The sequence below is a fragment of the Perna viridis genome, chromosome 4 (assembly GCF_037379345.1).
Source record: "Perna viridis isolate PV_CMFRI_1.1 ecotype Kerala chromosome 4, ASM3737934v1, whole genome shotgun sequence".
NCBI lineage: Eukaryota > Metazoa > Mollusca > Bivalvia > Mytilida > Mytilidae > Perna > Perna viridis.
The window spans coordinates 10,247,605-10,271,260 of record NC_142448.1 but is presented as its reverse complement, the minus strand read 5'-3'; the positions used below and the strand labels follow the sequence as shown (position 1 = coordinate 10,271,260).

General features: G+C 33.4%; 1 protein-coding gene across 1 annotated transcript; it reads right to left on the bottom strand.

The window, feature by feature from the left end:
- Positions 1-949: 949 nt before the first annotated feature.
- On the bottom strand, positions 950-23,643 carry LOC148618797 (dynactin subunit 4-like). Its single transcript, XM_088578028.1, has 14 exons — positions 23,483-23,643; positions 19,498-19,568; positions 19,025-19,203; positions 17,415-17,458; positions 16,898-16,999; positions 16,329-16,405; positions 15,263-15,372; positions 14,975-15,084; positions 14,112-14,185; positions 11,693-11,747; positions 5,739-5,843; positions 4,510-4,610; positions 3,271-3,349; positions 950-2,631 (listed from the first exon to the last, which is right to left on the bottom strand). Exons 1-14 carry the CDS (start codon positions 23,609-23,611, stop codon positions 2,503-2,505), a joined length of 1,365 nt encoding a protein of 454 aa, XP_088434154.1. The 5' UTR covers positions 23,612-23,643; the 3' UTR covers positions 950-2,502.
- Positions 23,644-23,656: the final 13 nt, after the last annotated feature.

Here is a 23,656-nt window from a genome sequence, read left to right as displayed (position 1 = left end):
ACGAAAATTTCACCACTCATAGACCTCATCATGCTGAACACTTTCACCTATGTCAGAATTGGCTAAACCTAACGGTTTTGGTGATATATGCGAAAAACGGTCTGACCCCTTTGTTCTATTTTTGGTAACTGCAGCCATGTTTTTTGACAGATCAAAAATCCCAAGTTTGGTTCTATGCAGGATACCCCAAGGAACATTCATACCAAGTTTGGTTCCAATTGGTCACGTAGTGTCAGAGGAGAAGAGTTTTGAAAAAATTGTTAACGACGACTACAACGGACACCAAGTGATGGCAATAGCCCACATGGCCTTTGGCCAGGTGAGCTAAAAAGTTGATTTTTTGGAGCATGGTCAAATTAGTAACACATTTAACTCCAAAACGCTTAAAGGTAAGCCTACCATGTAAAATGTTTTTACATTATACATGTACAACCAAAAATATTCTTTGTGGTCATATAAAAATGGTAAGTTTACTCAATGTAGATACTGTATTAAGATTTATTGTACAATTATTTAGACTTATATAGGGGAAGTCATTACAGCTGCTATAATAATACTTGTTGTCTTACTAACTTAACTATAAAATCATTAGGTTAAGATTAATGGTGTTCTGTAAGGATTACCTAAATATGGTTTAATAAATTTGGCTAACTAGAAATCTTTAATACAAGGTATGTATACCAGTGAATCCTGGCTATTACTGATCTACCAAAATATACATGAAATAAACAAAATATAGGAATGCACCAATAATTTCAGAAAGTAAAATAAATGTATTTTTCTGACAAACCTTATCCTCTTAACTTTTTCAGTGGCTTAATACATAAATAAAACAAAATCAAATATACACTTTCTTTCAAAGTGGTTACGGAAAGGTCAAAAATAAAAACTGTTAAATATAAAAAGTTCAAAGGCTAAATAAATAATCCATGTAGAAATATGACAGAACAACAGTTATCAATGGTTTATTACATAATGAAGCATCCCATTTCATAATTTAAATGTAATAATGTAAACATTACACCCATACCAAAATACAATCAATAAAACATTCTGATCACACTAACATCAGGTAAGTCTGTATCACTAACACAAAACATCTTAATCAGTATTTAAATTCTTTGAATCAAAGAAAGCTGCTGTAGTTCTGGTTCAATGTAGTACCCTCAAAGGTTTTTGGCACCAGTCTTACATAATGGAGCAAATTACTTCAGAAATCTATTGTCAAATATCCTGTCTTTAACACTTGACCAACAACATGCTATATAGGTGTACAATTGTTTCTATAAAATGCAGGGTATATTTTATCAGCTGATTTTTTTCATACTTATTCGGGAAGTGCAACTGTATATTTTGATAAACATAACACAATAGCAGTCTGTAATAAAAAAAACAAAACTAGTGGATGGACCGAAGTTTTAACCTTTCCAAAACTTTATTTCTTCCATATATAGCATCGAATGATTTTGATGTCATTTTATGACTGCTTTTAATCATTGCTGTGATAGTTTTCTCTGACTATTTTGTCACCACATTAAGAGGTTGAAGTGTCTTCATTTTTAAAATTAAACAATTCAGAACATAATCTTGGAGTTGACTATCTTACTTGACTTTTAATGCAGTAATTCTGATTTCTGACAACACTAGTCATAAGCCTATGAACGGATACTAAATCAGTGATTTCTGACAACACTAGTCATAAGCCTATGAACGGATACTAAATCGGTGATTTCTGACAACACTAGTCATAAGCCTATCAGTGAAATACTAACAACAATACTGAAAGCTTGGTGTTACAGTATAAGTACCACAGATTGTACTTTGGTCCTTACATAATTTGAAAAGCATGGGTTTCAATGAGGATGTTAAAGCACATTAAATATGTAATTACACCTCCTGCCATAGAAATATATTTTTTTAAAAGTCGAAGTATAAGACAGAGATAGTATTCCAAGACCAAATAACACAAAAGTCATCCAGATATTATCTTTAACACTGTTACGAGCATAAAGAAACTGAGACAAAAAAAAACATAATATGGTGAGATACTAAGAACATTCTTTGAGGAGAATCAATGACCTGATAAATTTACTAATATGGCCTATGTTCTTATTAATTCGATCTCTGACTATGAAACTACATCATTATTGCACAATATAGCATGATGATAAATATATAACAAAAATATATCATAAATGTATGATAAAATGAAACAAAACTTTTTTAAATATAGAATTTTGAGAGAGTTTTGAAATACCATTCACCATGAAATGTCTACTTACTTCCTTTTTCCTTAACATATAACACAAAGTCTGTAGGAAGATCTATAAATAAATAAATGACCATCAAGCAGGTATGAATGAATATAAGCATTCTCATTATCATATTGCCTATGTGTAAAACAATGTTTAAATCTCTGGAAGCCTTTAATGATAATAGCCACATATTATTAGAACTTGCTCAGACAACATTCAAAGTTCTATCTAAAACTTGAGAGTATTTCTATTTCTGTTTTAGTGGTCCAAGGTTGACAAAAACTTTATGCTCCAGCCAGACAACTTGTGGTTCTTGGTTCTCACTTGTCAGGGCTATGGCTGTATTATGGTAGTCATGCTTCATTTGAAAACTTATCTGAAATGAAAATCAACATTTTAAATACAACAACCAATAGTCTGAGAGATAATCTCTATTTTCCCACTAACTCATTATGACTTTGCATTGCTAAATCACAAATCATCTGTGATGTGGCCAATGCCCTGGTTTTTATTGGATTTTATGATTATAATTTTGGTAAAGACAAGTGGGTATGACCTCATCTTACAACCGTAATCTAAACTTGAAAAAAATGTAAAATAATAGAAGAATTATAGAAACCAACATTTTTTACTGTTATGCATCAGATAAGAAATATTTTTTCACTTTCACTTGATCAATGAGTCATGAATATAGAATACAGAATATTGTTTTGTACTTTTGGAATTTTCATTTTCCAGCGTTAGCAATCAATACTTAAGTACTGATATAATTTTGTAACCTACTAAAAAATTATGTCCATTTTTAATCCACATGACAAATTTGAATGAACCATATCACAAAAATATTGTCCACCAACAAAATTTAATTCACATTAAGTCTTGTCTTGGCAGGATCACCAGACATGAACCATAATGAAAGTCTCTATCAAAAACAAAATTTGTATCACTACATGCTAGCTTTAATAAAGTAAATCTGACTGAACATCAACTATTATATTTAATCTTTATAACTTACATGGACGTCGCCATCCTTCACTTGTGGTTTGACCTTAACATAGAAACCAACTTTGTTTGCTTTCCTGAAGGCAATAACACTAAAACACAAGTATATAAAAGGTTGATATTTCAGAAGTTAAATCAATTCTTAGAAATAATAGTGAGTTTTAGGGACAGAGGTCAGTGGTTTCCTTTCTATGTAGATACTCTGAAACATAAATGGATCAGAATCATTCTGTCAGAAATGATGAATGCAGTTAGGAAGTAACTGAACTTTAAATGCAGACACACAGGGTGTATTATTAGCAAATTCAAATGTTATTTGTGTACAAATAGCATAAATAGCTATGTACCTCACAGACAAAGCCTTAAATCATATTAATAGAAATGTCAAATATGGGGGAAAGATCCATGAGACAATGTCCCTACAGTAAATATGGGGAAAGATCCATGAGACAATGTCCCTACAGTAAATATGGGGAAAGATCCATGAGACAATATCCCTACAGTAAATATGTTAAAGATCCATGAGACAATGTCCCTACAGTAAATATGTTAAAGATCCATGAGACAATGTCCCTACAGTAAATATGGGGAAAGATCCATGAGACAATGTCCCTACAGTAAATATGTTAAAGATCCATGAGACAATGTCCCTACAGTAAATATGTTAAAGATCCATGAGACAATGTCCCTACAGTAAATATGGGGAAAGATCCATGAGACAATGTCCCTACAGTAAATATGTTAAAGATCCATGAGACAATGTCCCTACAGTAAATATGTTAAAGATCCATGAGACAATGTCCCTACAGTAAATATGTTAAAGATCCATGAGACAATATCCCTACAGTAAATATGTTAAAGATCCATGAGACAATGTCCCTACAGTAAATATGGGGAAAGATCCATGAGACAATGTCCCTACAGTAAATATGTTAAAGATCCATGAGACAATGTCCCTACAGTAAATATGTTAAAGATCCATGAGACAATGTCCCTACAGTAAATATGGGGAAAGATCCATGAGACAATGTCCCTACAGTAAATATGTTAAAGATCCATGAGACAATGTCCCTACAGTAAATATGTTAAAGATCCATGAGACAATGTCCCTACAGTAAATATGTTTAAGCTTGGTCTTCTTCAAATAGATTTATTTGGATTAACATGCATTTGCATAAAAAAATATCATTATGAACAACGAAACTCGTATTAGAAGCCGTATCTCCTAATAAAACGTTATAATTAATTTCACCTTGCATCATCTTTCTGTGCCTCATGTTCTTGGTTGCTCTCATCATAGAGGGCAGCATCATCACGTCTTGTCACAACTATTGTATTTTTTGGTAGAGTCAACTAAAATAATACAAATACGTATACTTTTAACAGTTTACATGCCTTTTTTACTTTTACACATGTACAAAAGACCATGTTTTGTAAAACCTCTAAGTTGTTCTTCATTATAAGTTAAAACATATACAGTAAGACCTGTCTATACTGAACTGCTTTTTAACTTAACAAATGATTCAGACTTACACAGGTTTACACAGATGTTTGGTTAAAACAGGTGTTTAGTTTAGACAGGTGTTTAATTCATACAGGTGTTCAGTTTATAAAGGCATTTTGTTTAAACAGGTGTTAAGTTCAGACAGGTGTTTGGTTTATACAGGTGTTCCATTTATACAGGTGTTCTATTTAGACAGGTGTTTGGTTTATACAAGTGTTCAGTTTAGACAGGTGTTTGGGATATACAGGTGTTCCATTTAGACAGGTGTTTGGTTTATACAGGTGCTCCATGTATACAGGTGTTCTATTTAGACAGGTGTTTAATTTAAACAGATGTTCAGTTTAGACAGGTGTTCAGTTTAGACAGGTGTTAGGGATATACAGGTGGACCATTTAGACAGGTGTTTGGTTTATACAGGTGTTCTATTTAGACAGGTGTTCAGTTTAGATAGGTGTTTGGTTTATACAGATGTTCAGTTTAGACAGGTGTTTAGTTTATACAGGTGTTTAGTTTAGACATGTTTGGGATATACAGGTGTTTGGTATATACAAGTATTCAGTTTAGAGATGTGTTACATTTATACCGGTGTTCAGTTTAGACAGGTGTTTGGTTTATAGTGTTCCATTTAGACAGGTGTCTGGTTTATACACGTGTTTGGTTTAGACCGGTCTTTGGTATATATATATATATATATATAATGTTCAGTGTAGACAGGTTTTTTGGTTTAGACAGGTGTTCAGTTTATACAGGTGTTAAGTAGACAAGTGTATGGTTTATACAGGTGTTCAGTTTAGACAGGTGTTAGGTTTATACAGTGTTCCATTTAGACAGGTGTTTGGTTATACAGGTGTTCAGTTTAGACAGGTGTTTGGTTAATACAGGTTTGTTATACACTGAAACTGTTATAAAGGAAATATCTGGTAAAAGATATGTTTCACTGTTTTAATTACCGTAACTGATTTTTACTTTAAGAATACCTTAGCATTACTGAAGTCATCCTGTTGATCCCCATTCATTGGCATCAAGGTAACATTGGTATTGTATGCAGTAGGGTTACACACTGTCAATATCACTTTACACTCCTGGAAACAAAGTCCATTGTATATATCAAATCTCTCTAAAGGTGAGCAAAGTCCATTGTATATATCAAATCTCTCTTAAGGTGAGAGCTGACCAATAATAAGTTATATTTATAGCATAGTATTCCGAGTTAGACAAATAAACTTTCGAACGCGCAGCGTGAGAAGTTTATTTGGCTAACGAGGAAGGCGTTGCTATAAATGATTTGTAACATGAATAACACGCCCATGACAGTCCGTGCAGAAAAAAATAACGTTTGGCGGGAAAATCTAATAACCCGCACAGTAGGCAATATAGCAGACGCATTCTCTCTACCAGATTGGCCTGACATTGATAATGTAGAAAGCGATGATTTAGTTCTCTCTCAGGTGTGTATTTTTTAATTGAATTAGACTGATTTACGCTAATTGTCTTTTTGAACTTGGGGGTTGTTTTTTTTTTGCTAATATGTTTCAAAAGTAAAGAAATGTGTATTTTTTCGGTTCTATCTTTAAATTAATGAGTAGACATTATATTTTTTGTTCCCTGTCTGGCAAAGAAAACCTGCAGAGATTTAAAGATTAGTATTTTATTATATGAAACCTAATAAAATTGACATTTGTATGTGTGCTTTTTTGTAGGCGTAATCTTTTCCCAAAGAGGCGGAGCTTACCCATGCAATATTGGTTTTAGTGTTTTGGTTATTTCATGGCTGTTTCCTCATTGCATTATATAGGCCCATGTGACCTTTCATGCAATATTATTTGGTTGCTTCAATTTAGAGCATACATTTTGGTACATGCTTGTCGTCTCTATGTTATTCCATAAAAAGATCAAAGGAAAAAAGAAGATTCATGTTACAACTAATCATAGAAAATCACCCATGTGTAACACATACCTTTACTAGCTGAACTAAACAGATAAAGTAAAATCCAATGGGATCAAGCAACTATAGATCAAATCATATACTGAATATTATATGTTAAAATATCAACGGCCACTGTCCCATGGTGTGATTTAGGTTGAGGGTTGATGCCACATGTGATATAGGTCCAGGGGTGTGATATAGGTCTAGGGATGTGATATAGGTCTAGGGGTGTGATATAGGTCTAGAGGTGTGATATAGATATAGGTCTAGAGGTGTGATATAGGGTAAATTACGTTGGGTTTAAACTAACACTTATAATGTATATACAAAAAAAAGTTATATTTTAATCTATGTATATATGATATAATGTAATATTATCATGAACAGGTGATAATACAACAGAAAATATGTAATATTTGGCAAGTAATACATAATAAAGTAGTAAAACATAAAACTTTTTTTTAAAATACATGTACATGTGTTATTTCTGGTGTTCAAGACCATATGGGTATTTAGACTGTTCAGGGTCAATGAGCTTCATCTTACAAATATCTGGACCACAGAAGCATACTTTGACAAACTCTAAAACTTACCAAAAACTGATTGCAATGGATTAATTTTTATCTTAAATAATGACAGATCACACATAAAAAGAAAGAAGAACTTGCATAACAGCTAGGTTATAAAGATTGACAGCAAAAACCTTACACACAATGATTGCTCTAGAATAAGCTACTTCAAATATGTTTAAATATATTCTTCATTATTCTTATTCACTTTGATGCTTTTTATGCCTATTATTATACTCAAAATTCTCACGATAATGGTTGATGGGAAAATTTTAATATTGCGTAAAGTTTGACATTATTTGTATTTAGTGGAGACCATACACAAATTCATGGTCCACACAAAAAATAAGCATAAATTAATATCTCTTACTCATATACATGTAGTAGTAAAACATTAACCTGCAAATTCAGCATGCAATTAAAAAAAAGGATCCAAATAGTAGTTCCTGCTTTGTACTAGTCCAACTCTACCAGCAAAATTCCACCAAATAATAATTCAAATTTAGAAACAAATGATTGGTTTAGAAAAAAACGTGAGATATTTTTATTTTTTTATGTAAGGTGGCTTCAGGAATTTAAGTTTACAACTGACAATCATTTACCATATGAAACCTCTTCTAAAAGAATATTTGATGCGTAATATAAATTGATAACAGAATGCAGTAACAAAATCGGAGTTATCTCCCATTCAAATTTGAAAGGCAATAAATTAAACAAGAAGTTGTCCAACAATTTTGACTCAAGAAGTCTTTGGTAGGACTTATCACAAGATCTTTACAACAACTGAAAAAGTTTCTTTTAATCCATAATAGTTTTCAAGATATTGACTGAAAACTATTAAAAAAAGAGTCATTTTTCCCCTTTTAAGAGCAATAACTCTTACAAGGAGTCTGAAGACTATTGTAGTCCTAATAATATGGATCATTTCAGCTATTGAAAGAATTTGGATAAACGTAACGGTTTTGGATAGATACCGGTATGTGAAAAACTACTGTCTGACCCCTATGTTCTATTTTTAGTAACGGTGGCCATGATTTTTGATGAATCAAAAATTCCCACATCAGTTCTATGCAGTATACCCCACGGAACATTCATACCAAGTTTGGTTTCAATTGGTCAAGTAGTGTCAGAGGAGAAGACTTTTGAAAGAAATAACATTGAAAATAGCAAACATTGTTGAAAAAGGGCAATAACTCCAACATTGCTTAATGGATTAAAATCAAAATTTGATCAGAGATAGATCTCATCATGCTAAACACTTTTACCCAGTCAAAATTCAGCTAAACCTAATGGTTTAGGGGATATATGTGAAAAACTACTGTCTGACCCCTATGTTCTATTTTTAGTAATAGCGGCCATGTTTTTCGACCAATCAAAAATCCCCACATCAGTTCTATGCAGGATACCCCAAGGAACATTCATACCAAGTTTGTTTTAATTAGTCAAGTAGTTTCAGAGGAGAAGAGTTTTGTATAATTGTTAATGACGACGGACGCCAAGTGTTGACAATAGCTCACATGGCCTTTGGGCAGGTGAGCTAAAAAGAAGAAAATATAGCAAAACTCACTTGGTGATAAAAACCATATAGGACACCTCATAGGTGATTAAAGCATTCAGATGGAAAAACAAAAGGGGTGGTGCACAATGGCATCATGTAATAAACCAGAGGCTCACGTGAGCCTGTATCGCTCACCTGGTTTAATTACTTGCTAAATATTTCATATAATTTTGCGTAAATTTACAAGGAATTTTCCTTAGATGAAGATTTTCTTGCAATTTAAAGCATTGGTAAACAGGAATTATTGCATGGGACAGGTTGGAAAGGGGACATAATGCATAGTTTGCAACCCCAACATACTAAAATCCGGAACCAGGCCTTTAAAAATGCAGAAATTGCCATTGTTTTGCGGAATCCATGAAATTTCTGCAAAACACAGCGTTTCTTAGCCTCCAACATGATTACTTTGCTAAAAAACTAATCTTATTAAACTAGGCATTTCACATCCAGTTTTGTATGGAAATATAGTTTACAAGGCACATAAATGCAAACAATGTCCATCAAATCTTAAGAATTATTTAAATAGACTGATTCATAAAGGATATAAATTCGACATTGTTGTCAGATAATTAAATCTTGTCTTTGTAGAAAAAAATATTGATACTCTTATTAGATCATTACATTATAACTTAATCATTCATATTTTAGCATTTTAGTCATTGCACAACTTCTTGCTAGACCAACATAGTCTATGATGTTGCAGTTCTAAATCCTTTGGAAGTTTTGTAACTGATATTTTTTGTGTTGGGAGGCTTGAAGATTTGTCATCCTTATTTGTGTCCTGAGCTTGCTTTCAGTAACTGCGAGCATTCATTGTTTATACCTCATTTGTTTGTCTTCTATGTTATTGTTAATAATTGTTGAGGTACTTTTCTAATGAATTGGATGTATTTCAGGTTGATTTTTACTGTGTGTCTAACTTTGTATTTATTTTAGCCTTTGACCGTATAGAGGGGGAGGGTTTGGATCCAACAAAACTAGTTTAACCCCGCTGCATATTGTTTGCGCCTGTCCCAAGGCAGGAAATATAGTCACTGGCATGTAGTTGTCTTTTTTTAAAACATTTTAGTTTCTTACCATAAATGATAAACTGATATAGTATTGAGGAAGGGCCGGACCTTTTTCGGGATGCTGGGATCAGAGGTTTTTAAGCTCAGGATTTCGGGATTTCTGAGAATTAAGCCCGGGATTTCGGGAAATAAATCCACCGGGAATCGGGATTTTAGCAGTTTTTAAGTTCCTTTGTTGTTCGGGATTTCGGGATTTAGTAAAAATAAAGTCGGGATTCCGGGATCAGACCCCCTCCAGCCCCCCTCAGTATTGTGTTCACTGATTTATCCACTTTGTTTTTATTGGGGCAATTTAGAGCTTGCTACATGGAGGAAATTTCCCACTTGTTGAAGATCATGTGGCGACCTCTAGATGTATATTTTCTCGAGCGGAAAACTTTGGTTAAGTTAAGATCCACAGTGGCAGCCATTTTGAAATGGCAAAAGAATCACAAGCTTTCATCTCCTCATGCCAACGATCATTTGTTTCCAGTTTTGTTTCATTTGGTCAAGCGGTTTCCGAGAAAAAGATTTTTACATGTTTTTCTCATAGGGTCCAATGTTAAAGTAAGATCCTCGGTGGCGGCCATTTTGAATTTCCGATTGGCACCAAAATCACAAACTTACATCCCTTCATAAAAGTGAACATTTGTGTCAAGTTTTGTTTAATTTGGTCAAGCGGTTTCCGAGAAGATTTTTACATGTTTTTCCCATAGGGTCCAATGTTAAACTAAGATCCTCGGTGGCGGCCATCTTGAATTTCTGATCGCCACCAAAATCACAAACTTTCATCCCCTCATATCAGTGAACATTTAATAGTGTCAAGTTTTGTTTAATTTGGTCAAGTGGTTTCCGAGAAGAAGATGTTTACATGTTTTTCCCATAGGGTCCAATGTTAAACTAAGATCCTCGGTGGCGGCCATTTTGAATTTCCGATTGGCACCAAAATCACAAACTTTCATTCGCTCATATCAGTGAACATTTGTGTCAAGTTTTGTTTAATTTGGTCAAGCGGTTTCCGAGAAGAAGATTGAAATGTAAAAGTTTACGGACGGACGACGGACGGACGGACGACGGACAGACGGACGACGGACGCCAAGTGATGGCAAAAGCTCACATGGCCTTTGGCCAAGTGAGCTAAAAAAATATGAATGTTAAATCAAATTCCATTCAGCAGTTTCAGTTGTATGACAAAGTCCATATTTTGCATCAGAAAACCTGAAAAGTCAGTCAGATGGAAAAGCAAAATAGGAGGTGCACAGTGACATCATGTAATAAATCTGTGAAAATTTCATCAGTCCATTCAGCAATTTCAGAGGAGTTGCAGATTAATAGAACTGAAGATGGACCAATGGACTGACGAATGAAAGGACACTATGATCACTTTTCAAGCGGGGGTATAATGAAAATATGTCATCTTCCTTCCAAAAAATCACCATCTACTTAGAGAAGATAATTCAACAGTCTATGTATGATATGACCATGGATTGAAATAACTGCCTCATTGCCTAAAGTGACCACACAACCACTTGAACACCAAAATGGTCTCTCAGTGAAAATAGTTTGGGTAAATCACAATAAATTTTATTAACAACTAACAATTGTCGCAGGGAAAAATATAGTGAGAAGTTAATATTCAATACAAAAACAACTCCACGGTTTTAAACTTCATTTGAAATGATTCTTCCAGTAAAATCATAAAATTAAGTTTATTTACAGAGGTGGTACTTTAATACAAAATGAAATCAAAACTTAATGGATAATTCATTAGCACTATAGGCATCTATGTCTACGGTATTCAAGTTCAAACAAGACGCCAATAGTTTACCTTATCAAAGAGCAATTCTGGTGCTGTAAATATCCTGATTTCTGGAATATGGCTCCTGTATGGTATAATGAAATTATTAATCAAAATATGTATGAGATGCATAAAAATAAAATGCTGTGCAGGGCGCAGCTTGATACAACTGCAGTGGTCAACCCTGAAGAGTTTGGGCAAATATGGACACAACATTCCAGCTTAATTCTGTTCAGAGTTAAACGTTTGACACAGAATAAGATTAGGATACAGATTAAAACTGTTCACTGAAACTTCAAAATTTCTATTTAAGCATTTCCCTAATTTGACCCAAAATCAATAATTAAAAATTAAACAAGAGGTTGTATGTAAGGTCGTATTGAGTGTATGAAAGGTCGTGTTGAGAATACACCAACTCAACCTGGAATAGTTAACAGAATTGAATGAGTGAGGAACCTGAAAAGGGGAGACATGGTACAAGTCATCATGCAAAATCAATATACCAAATATCTCAGCATTTCCTGATACAGAAGCTGAGAAACCTACATGTATTAAGAAATTTCCATAATGTACCGTCCAACAAATTATGAGGTTGATCAGAAAACAGGGAAAAGATGAGCAAGGAACCTTAAAAGGAAAGACCTAGTACAAGTCACCATGCAAAAGTAATGTACCAAACATCTAAGTGTTACCTTCAATAGAAGCCGAGAAATAATACAATTAAATGGACAAATTTATCAAACTATAATTTCCTTTCTGGGTATTCACTTTGAAAAATTTTCAATTTCATATGAGGCAGGCTAAAACCAACATCCACATATGAAAAGAGAATAATAAATGTAAGTCCCCAAAAACCATTACATTGAACCTTCCTTATTTATATAAATATGTTACTCAGCAGGTTGTAGCAATAATAAAATCATTTAATTTCTCACCACATAGCATAATTGTAATAGTATAATACACTTATATTCAATTAATAGAAACCTATTTAACATGCATCTCACTAGAAAGAAATCAATAAACAATTAATATACAACAATATTTAGTAACACTTAAAAAAAAAAAACAATTTGTGTGTTGTTAAATTCCATCCAAGTATTTTTACCTATCTCATAGACAAATATTACAATATAATAAAACTTACTATTGATAAAGATTTGAGCATATGCTTAAATTTAACAAGTATGGATACAACATTCAAGCTTAATTAATACAGCTCTGAATAAGAACTGAGATTTTAAAATGTTTGACACAGGATATGTATTTGCAAAGAAATGATGTGGCCCCTTTTTGGTCCCTAATTCCGAATCAATACAAGTAACATAGCTCAAAATCAATTCTTGTCTTCCTCTTGGCACCTTGCAATATAATTCTAAGAAGATCTTAAATTATTGTCAGGACATCAGAAAAATACTTGTTTTTGGCCCTTTATGGGCCCCTCATTTGGATATTGTTGTCACCCCCCCCCCAAAAAAAAAAAAAAAAAAAAAAAAAAAGATCCTGGCCTTCCTTTGGTGGTGTGGCACCTTATGTTATAATTTCAAAGAGTTTCTATCAAGTAATGCATTGTCTAAACTTAATAAATGTTTGGTTTCTTGTCCCTTTAAAGCCCCTCATTCTTTAACAGTTCAAGTCGTAAGCCCCAAATTCAATTCAAACTCTCTTTTTTGTGCAATGACACATTGTTGCAAAATTTAAAATAGATCCATTCATATTAATGCAAGTTACTGTCCAAAAAAAAAAAATGCATTTATCTGGCCCCTCATTCCAAAATAGTTCATGTCATAGCTCCAAAATCCTATCTAATCCTTCCTTTGGCAGTATGGCACAATGTCATTCAATATCTAAGAGATCCATTCACTTGAGTTCATGTTATTGTCCAAATAATATCAGGAAATTTTTTTATTGACCCTAATTCCGGAACTGTTCAAGTCACAACCTCCAAAAATCAAGCCCGAGCATTCTTTCTGTGGTATGGCACCCTGTGGGGTAATTTCATACAGATCTATACACTCATACTCAAATTATTGAAAGCACAGAATAAAAATGCCTGTTTCTGGCACTTTTTGTCCCCTAATTCCTAAACAGTTCAAGTCTCAACCCCAAAAATCAATCCCAGAATTCCTGTTGTTGTATGGCACCTTATGATATAATTTCTATATACAGTTATACTCAAGTTATCGAGTGGACATGTAAGTGTCTATGGACGATGATAGCATGATACCATTATACAACCGCAAAAAACTTGTGGTCGTATAATAACAATATAAGAAAATGCAGTATTTTGATTAGCATGTGCAAATTATCTGGACTATTTTTATCTTTATTAAGAACACAAGCTCGATGAAAACATGTAATGAAATATCTGACAGAACAAAATTTCCCCATACAATTTCATTTTTAAATCAATTACGACTGCTGTATACATATGAAACCATTAACTTACATTGCAATCAGTTGAATCTTAAACTTAATGGAAACAGGATTAAACTCTGGCTTGCTCAAGTTATGCTCACAGTGCTGAAATCACAAGTAGGACACATATTAAACTCTGGCTTACTCAAGTTATGCTCACAGTGCTGAAATCACAAGTAGGACACATATTAAACTCTGGCTTGCTCAAGTTATGCTCACAGTGCTGAAATCACAAGTAGGACACATTAAACTGGCTTGCTCAAGTTATGCTCACAGTGCTGAAATCACAAGTAGGACACATATTAAACTCTGGCTTGCTCAAGTTATGCTCACAGTGCTGAAATCACAAGTAAAACACATATTAAATATGAACAATAAATTAGTTCTGGTGGATCCAATACAATGACTATACTACCGAAATAATGAATTCACATGACATAACGACAGATAAAACTTGATAGAAAATATGTATGAGACCATGGTGAGATTGAAACTTAAACAATTCCAGGCCCTTTTGTTTTCCTCTTACTATAGGTAATCACTAATTAACAAGTTCTGGGTTGTATCTGATGCCTAACTTAGAGTAAATGCAACATGTCATTTATGGTTGCTACTCCAAAAAATTAACATTTAACCCATGACTCCTTGAATTAAAAAGTAATATTTATTTCGAAGGGTTACAGGTAATGGGTTACTACTAGTGTGTTCTTGATGTCAGAATTATAAACTACGGAAGGATGCAAGTATTTTCATATGAATACTCAATAAGCCTGCAATTGGAACACAAATGTAAGTAAAACAAACTCTAGAAAGATATTGTAAAAAATGAAATCAACAAACAAGAAAACTTGACATTACGTTCAAGAGTGTCTAAATTCTAGTAAATAAACTTACTTTACATCTAAGTGATCTCCTAATTAACAAATGCTTATGTAAGGGAAATAAATCTGTCATTTCACAGGGCTGGAACTCAGGGGCAGCATGTCTTTGGCTAATGCCAGCCACTGAAATGGTATTATTATAAAATATAATAATGCATTTATATATAATTAAGTATCTCGTCATACAGGGTTAAGTTAAAAACAAGGAGAAAAAAATTGGACTAAGATTACCTTTCAGTATTTAAATATTAAAATGAAAAATAAATTAAATACTTTAATGAACTGCAATTCAAATTCTTACTATTTTCCAAATTGAGTTCTTGTGTGTAGACTTCATCCTCTAAGGGAACAAAAGTTGTCACAGTTTCCGCAGGTTGTATAGGAGATATAACTGGTTCTTCATCTTTAGATCTAGAAAGACACATATATCTATCAAGCCAGATTAAAATTATCCTTCTTCTCTAGTTTAGAGAAGGTCATATGAAATCTGTTTTTTCATTCATTTCATCAAATGAGTAAATTGTGAATTTCTCTTTCATAAACCCACAAGTGATGTAGATGGTATGGACACCTGCCAGTATTAAGTCTTGGCAGAAGGCTAGAAAAATAGGGCTATATTCCGCAGTTACTTCCATCCTTCTATTTGTGGGATGTGAACTTGTGGTAGAATTTCATTGAGATCACTATACTCATATCCAAGTTATTGTCTGGAAACCAAATTCTATTGACGACAACAATAATGACATTATACAACAACAAATTATTTGTGGTCACATAAATAAACTATCAGTGAATCTACAGATTTTCAATGATAGAAACATAATAGTTAAGTAGAAAAACTGTGAGCAATGCTCACTAAACTGATACCCCTCATCTCCCATTTGATGTCATGCCACTTTTGACCTTCAAATTTATTTGGATCAAAATCTCAAATAGAACGTGCAAAATAGGAACACATAATAAAGATTCTGGGAACGTTTCATCAAATCCAATCAGCAGTGTAGAAGTAAGGTATAAGAGATGGGTCCCCATGTCCCCATATTCATAAAAGACAAGGTCCATATTTTGCTAGGTGAAACCCCAAATCGATTTATTTCAGAATCTAAAATAGGAGAAACACAATGGGAATAGGTAATTGAGATTATGTGAAAGTTTCACCAGGTTCCCTCCCTTACATAACGAAAGGAAGTATAGACAACAGGATGCATGCCCCCATCACTATACACCTCCACTTTGCAAATGGGGAAATAACAATAAAATGTTCATTATCATGAAGCATAGGCTGCCCATAGGACAGACATTTTGACTCAGAGATGATGATGGAGACCAAGCTGTAAGCATTCAATATACACAGTATTCTAACCTACCCAGTAGAAGCATTGGCAGCAAGTAGACCTTTCCTCTTTGCTGCAACTGATACAAGACCATACTTATCCATACTAGCCTATAATAATAAATCTTTGGTGAATAAAATGTAGCAAAATTTGTAAATATCAGAATTTCTGCTCATTTTGTAATATCAGAAAGATGAACAACATTTTCCAATACAATACCACCTTAGCATTGCATTGTTCGTTATCGTTCTCAATTCTTTGTGTACCTGATGTAAACAGTAAACTGACAAAAATATTCATGGTTTTCCTATGAAATAATGAACCTGTCTTCCAGCCATCTACCAGTGGCTTTTAGTTTTAGCCATTGGCAGAATTTTGTCCAGTGATTCTAATTTTCAGTTCAATGTAGATTTTGTTAATCACTTATTCACATTTTTAGTTCAATGTAGAATGTTTGTCAGTAGTTCTTTTTTCAGTTCAATGTAGACTTGTTTATCAGTAGTGCTTTTTTTCTGTTCAAGATATACTTGCTTGTCAGTAGTTTATTTTTGGTTTGACAAAGACTTATTAACAATTATTATTGTTTATATAGTTATACTTACAGCATAGGTTAGGTAACTTCTCCTTCTCACATATTTCTTCCTTTCTTTCTCTGCTTTCTCCTTCTGTGCTATTTGCTGGTATGTCTCAAGCAATGAAACAATCTAGAAAATACAAAATAAGAATTAAATTACTTACATATATGTGGTACCACAACACTTTATTAGTTACTTGGATCTTTATTTTTGTGGATTAAATGTGAGTTATTCATACACATATGATGTTCATTTTGTATAATATGTCATGGTTTGACTGAGTCTTTTAAATCATGATGAATGTAAACCACTATGTTGCTGTCCCTCTTTCATATTGAAACATTGGGAGGGAAAACATTGTACATTATTTTGATTAATCTTAAAGTGATGCAAAGAAAGTTACAAGCTCTACTTTAAATTATATATTTGCAATATTATAATTATTTAAAGAAATTTCTGATTAGATTTGTGTCTTTATATTATACAAAAATGTCATGAAAAATGACAACCATTTAAAAATATGCCTGGGGTACATAAATCTTACCCTTTTCTGATTTGTGTTTTCTTGGTCTTCCCAATTTCCACTGGCTAAAAAAGTATTTGAAATGAACCAATAAAACAGAAGTATGGAAATTAATAATTCTAATAATAGACACACAAGTTACTGTTGTAAACAATATCTTAAACCAAAAATAGAATGCTTTACATGGTGCAGCTTGATATACTGCAAAGGCTGAACCCTATAAACAGTTAGATAGACTAATCAAACTTGACAGAACTTGACTCATACATATAAATTTGAACTTATAAAGTTGTCACTTTTTGGTCCTTATTCCTAAATGGTTCAAGTCAAAGCCTGCAAAATAAATTCCAAAAATGGCACATTGCGGTGCAAATCCAAATCAATTCATTCCCTTTCACTAGGTTATTGCCAAGAAACCAGGAAATCTTGTTTCTGGCACCTTTGTTGCCCCTTATTCATACTTCGTTCAACTCCAAACTCCAAAAGTCAATGCCAATTTTTTTTTGTGGTATGGCACCAAATAGTAAAATTTATAAGTGATCCATTCACTTTTACTGAAGTTACTACATGAATATGGACATGTTTCAAGTCCTTTTTGGCCCCTAATTCCCACAAAATCAATCCCAGTCTACCTTTACTTTTATGGGACCCTGTAATACAATTTCAAAGGGATTCATTCAATAATAGTCAAGTTACTGTCTGGATAACAAGAAAATGCATGATTCTGGTCCCTAAGTTCAAGTCTTTACCACCAAAATCAACCTAAGTCTGACCATTGTGGAACAATATCATAGACATTACTATAATCAATATATGTGAAAGGAGAGCCAGATAATGAAAATTCAAAGAAGGATAACTCCAAGTCACAATGAAATACCATGCACAGTTATTTTACCCCTTTAGTACAATTTCAGAGAAATCCACTGACACTTTAAATCATGTTATTCTCCAAACATAAAAAAGTTTTTTCTTCTCTCCCCTGTTTTTCCTCTAATTCCTAAACTGATTGAGTGCCAATCCAATTCTTCCTTCTGTAGTATGACACTTTGTGCTACATGTACATTTCAAAAAGATCCATTCGGGATTAATCAAGTTATTATCTGCACATAATAAAAATGCTTGTCTTCGGCCACTTTCGTAAATGGTTCAAGTCCCAACCCCAAAAATCAATCTCAGCCTTCCATTTGTGGTATGACACCTTGAAAGATCCTGTCACATTTATTTAAGTTATTGTCAAAACATAATGAAAATGCTTGATTCTGGCCCCTTTTTTAGCCCCATCCCTAATTGGTTCAAGTAACACCCCCAAAAATTAAATTCCAACTTTCCTTTCATGATATGAAACCTTGTGGTACAATTTTATACAGATCTGTATACTAATACTCAAGTTACTGAACAGACATTAAGTGTCAAAGGATGATGATGGTGTGATCCCAGTATAAAAACATGTAAAGCATGCCATGGCAATCTTGTTCAATTATCATTTCATCAAACTAATAATGGTGCAACCAAGTGTTCTTATACATGTACCTCTATTAACACCCATGTTTTATATTTATGTAAGACAAAATATTTCAATTAACTGTTCCTATTTGGCCAGTGAAGTCAAAGCAAAGAAGACTATGACATACCAGCAGGTTTGTCAGTTATACCAACATCTCTGGTAGTCCATCTACAGAATCCACATGCCATATAATACATCTTCTTGGGTGTGGATTTCTGGGGGTCCTCAGGATTTGATACGGCATGGCTTGTGGCACGGGTTGTTAAAGTATGACCACAGTTTGGGCAGTCAAAACAATTGCTACATCTGTAATCAGCATTAATCAGAAAGATTCAGTCTAAACTAACATGACATAATACTTGACTTAACATAGAAGTATTGTGACTGTTTTTTATTTCTTAAAGCATATATTCTGTATAAAATACATCTTTATCATGTTTACATCTGGAAGATGAAATCCTCAGTATTGTGAGTATCCCTCAATTAAAATGCAAAATTTTACATATTAACGTTTTTAAGTTCAATAAATACCAATAGTCCAATATTAGTTACTGCTAGTCTCATCAATACATACAGTAGCCTTAACAGAGTCACTCTTACCTGTTCCTTTTCAATTTGGCCTCAGCAGCAGGCATATTCTCTAGACAGTTCGGGCAGTAGGGAGTGTCCACCTACAAAAAAAAAAAGAAAATAGAAAAAACTAAGTCAATTATTCAATAAACAGTCACACTAAAAGCATATAATTACCCATCTTTCTTTTTTCCCTATGTCAGAATTTTGAATTGAAAACTAGAACAGTGAAAAATGAAAAAATGATTCTTTTCACGAATGCAAAAATTGTAACTTAACTAAGATAAGAATACATTAACTGCATGCATAGAAGTTCCTTTTGTTCCCTTAAAAAGAAAATTCAAAGGTATATGTACTATGTACCTCAATATTGAAGCAGTTAAAATTAATGTAACAACATTGTAAGCATTCTTGCTTATAGTGATAATTTTTTTGACACAAATTACTTTCTGCACACATCATATCATAGATTTATACAAATGTTCGAATCAAATCCAACCCACTCCTCGCTGAACATTGTACTTGTACACTTCGTTTATATATACGGACGTTTTAAATATTAAAACATCCAGTATTTTTGTGCCTAAATGCCTTGACCCAAGCTAAACTGGAATATGTACAAGAAAGTTCTAGTTAATTTGAAACAAGATCTTCTAAAAAAAAGAAATAATGAATTCATTTGCCTCTTGAACTTCTGATGTGATCATGGCAGAGATAATCTGCATACTGACCACTGATCATATATTTGTACCTTCTACATACAGTTATGTGTATTGTAATCATTAGAGCATTGACTTCATGCTGTACACAAAAGAGGGAAAAAGCATCAAGATAAATCACAGACACAGAGTAGGGGTAGAATTTATGTTGTATGGGTCCTTAGTACTTTTGAACCTTGCTTACTACATGTACTTTTTATATGCACTTCTGTTTCCAAGTAATAATTGTTCAAACAGTTATAACAATTATTATTGTATTGTTTTATACACAAATGCAGAAGAAAGAAGATAATCCAAATAGCACATGGGGACAGTACAGTAAGGTTAGACACCAAACAGTGGGTTCTACCATCATTGTTGTTGTTCATTATAATCCTCCACTGGCTGGAGAACTGTGCATTAGACCTTGCACATAAAATGGCAAAACTGTAAAAATAAAATACAATTATAATTAAAATCAGAGTCTTCTTTGAGATATGGACACCCAGTCATGTAGTCCATGTATCTGCAATATCAGTATCCTGTTGTCTATAAAGGATGTTCTTTTTAATAAGTTTTCCCTTCATCTGGAAGGTTTACATTTTCGCTGTCAAGAAAGTTCTCAACATCTTCTTAAGGAAGATATGGCCCTATTCATGAATTGGCTTTCATCAGTTGTATGAATGGATTCCTCTGTTGGTCTAGACATGAGATCAGAAAGTGACATCTGTCTTCAATTCAAGCATTTCATAATGTACTGGTTGTGTCTACTTGGTATTGATTGAATTATGTTTCATGGACTATAACATCTGGCTGCTTGTCCAGGCATTTGAGGACGGGAAATCTCTACAGGCTAATCGTCCACACATCGAATTTGAGTCAATTACATACAGAATTGTGATGGAAATGCTTTATTTATGTGTACGTTAGTAATGTGGAAATAATGAGAAATTCATTTTATGCAAATATATACGAAATGATACAAATACAATAAAAGTTTTCAAAATGTATCTGATGTAACAAATATCAATTAAAAATCATTCAGAATTAAGAAAAAATACACATTTGACAAAAATGAAAGATTATTTTAAACAAATATAACGAGAATAGGTATGGTGTATATGTCAAAGATACAATCCCACTGTGATGGAAATGTCAGCCCAAGGTATGCACATCCAGAAAGATTGTTTTGCACATGATTCAGTTTGGCACATATTAAATCATAATGCTGCTATTCCAAACAGCAATCACAAGCTAGAGAGTCCTGGTCAGACAATTTCTCCTTATATTAGTGTTACATGTTAAACATTTCAATTCACACTGGACCTTCTTTGTAGAAACTAAAATTTTAAGAAGATCCTATGTGTTAGCACTGAAGTACTTTTTAACACATGGGATTATTAACATTTTTGTCCAAGATTTTATTACAATTTTTTTGAAGCATCTGGTGAAGAAGATGCATTGACTTTGGCACCAGTCATCGTAACTTCTGAGTCTGACCAAGGATTTATCAGTATTCAACTCCTTGGTCTGAACAACATAAAATCCTTCCATTCTCAAGCACAGGGGCTTGCTCCCATTATCAAATATGCAGCTTGACTATTATATAGCACAAATAGAAAACTGTCCAGTTTATCAAATGTGAGTACATTTCGCGAACCCATTAATTGTCATACACTTTGGGGATAAGTTAAGACAATATTTCCGTAACAAATGGGAGTTTCCGTCATGAATCTGTATGTTATTGGTGCAAACCGGATGTGTGGACAATAAGCCTGAAGAGTCTCCCCATCCACAAAAGCATACATGTGATAAAGTCATTCCTTCAAAACTGAAGATTTGTCATTTTTCAGCTGGAGATTTGGTTTGAAAACTGGAGGTTTTTTATCGCCGTTTTCTTTCGCAGCATAACAAGTCAAATATATGTGAAACTTATGGAAAACCTTGTTTTGAGTCAGTTTCCATCAGAAAAAATGCTGAATACTCTATTTTATTTAAGTAGATAGAAAGACCTTTTTGATGGAGTAACACTTTGACATTTTAATGATTTTATTTATTATTGACAATTCAATATATCAAGGATTTATATAGCTCCTTGGATATATCTACTATAATTAATTAAATAATTTTCATTTAAAAATTGTCACTACGTGCAATTGCTACTATTGCATAAATATGCATCAAAATGATTTCATTTCAAAGAGTCATTACTGGCTTGGTACCACTTTAACTTTGACTTCCACACAGCATTGAATTTGAAACAGTACTTTGCTTTCTTGGCAGGAGGTGCTGAAGATGAAATATTACATTTTGGCATTTTACCGTTTGATGATCATGAGAGTGCTCCAAATAGAAAAATTCACTTAATTCCTCTACTGACTTGGATAAAAAACAAGCCATACTTCGAGTCATTTTCAGTGAATGCATGGTCAACGTTTCCATAACCATCAAAAGATCATATGTCCCGCATCAATATTTACACCAGTCCCAATCGTCGGTAATAAATTGTTTAATCAATTAAGCTTGTGCCACTAAAACTTTGGATAATTCTCAATCATCTCCTGTTGTTATATAGTTATCACACATCTTTTAAATTACGTCTCGTCGATAACCACTAAAGCCCTAAATTACTGTTTAAGACCCTAATTAATGGTAATTGACAGTTCACCTGTCTACCCGAGATCAACCGAAAATGTCTTTATTCAATTCTCTCAGTTTTTTTCTTTTAGTAAATACAAAAAATGGCGTCCAAAATTTGTTTACGGTATAATGTTTGGAAAGTGGTAGATTTTTTGTTTCAACAGTAGAACGGTAGGAAGGTTCTAATTCCGGAAGAACTGAACTACCGCCGGTAGGTTCACAAGTATGCAAAAGCGTGGATGAGGAGCCACTGCCCAAAATGTATGCCCCCAGTAAAAAGCAGCACTTGATGGTACTGGTAGCTTTGGTAATTGCCTTTTTTCTCATTTCCCACTGTTTCCCATACTTCATGTAGCTTTGGCTACATGTATGTTAAGGTACTTCAGGGAGCTCTTTGCCAGACTTAAATGCAACATTTGTTTCAACTTTGATTCCTACTCCTAGTAGCTGTTGCCAGTGTTGGTGGCTTTGTAGACAAAGAATTTCCATGAGTGTTTTACACTTGGAGGCTTTTCCAGGAGGTCGTGTGTGTAAGGTAGGACGTACTGTTGTAGTAGTGATGCTGTCCACATCACTTGTTCAATAAATTATGGTCATATTGCCCTAATTGGGTGAGTCAGAAGTCAAGTATAATTTACAATGTTTCAACATTAAATGGCCATTATCTTACTTCGTACCTCGTGCAGTACACAGTCTCCGCATCTTATTTTAAGACAATGTCTGCATAAATAAAGCTTGCAAACAGGCTTCTTTTTTCCGCATCCACAAATATATTTTACGAGGTTGACGTCTATGAATGTCGCCATTGCCCCAATAATAATACATGAAAGCTTCTTTCGACTCGAGAAAAC

What these genes read in the sequence shown, in the direction of transcription:
- LOC148618797 (XM_088578028.1), bottom strand. Translation starts at nt 23,611, where the DNA reads ATGGCGACATTCATAGACGTCAACCTCGTAAAATATATTTGTGGATGC. An exon ending in TATAACTGACAAACCTGCTG is followed by an intron (nt 17,459 to 19,024) that starts GTATGTCATAGT and finishes ATACTTTTTTAG; the next exon opens with CCAGTGGAAATTGGGAAGAC. An exon ending in AAGATTCAACTGATTGCAAT is followed by an intron (nt 11,748 to 14,111) that starts GTAAGTTAATGG and finishes TATACCATACAG; the next exon opens with GAGCCATATTCCAGAAATCA.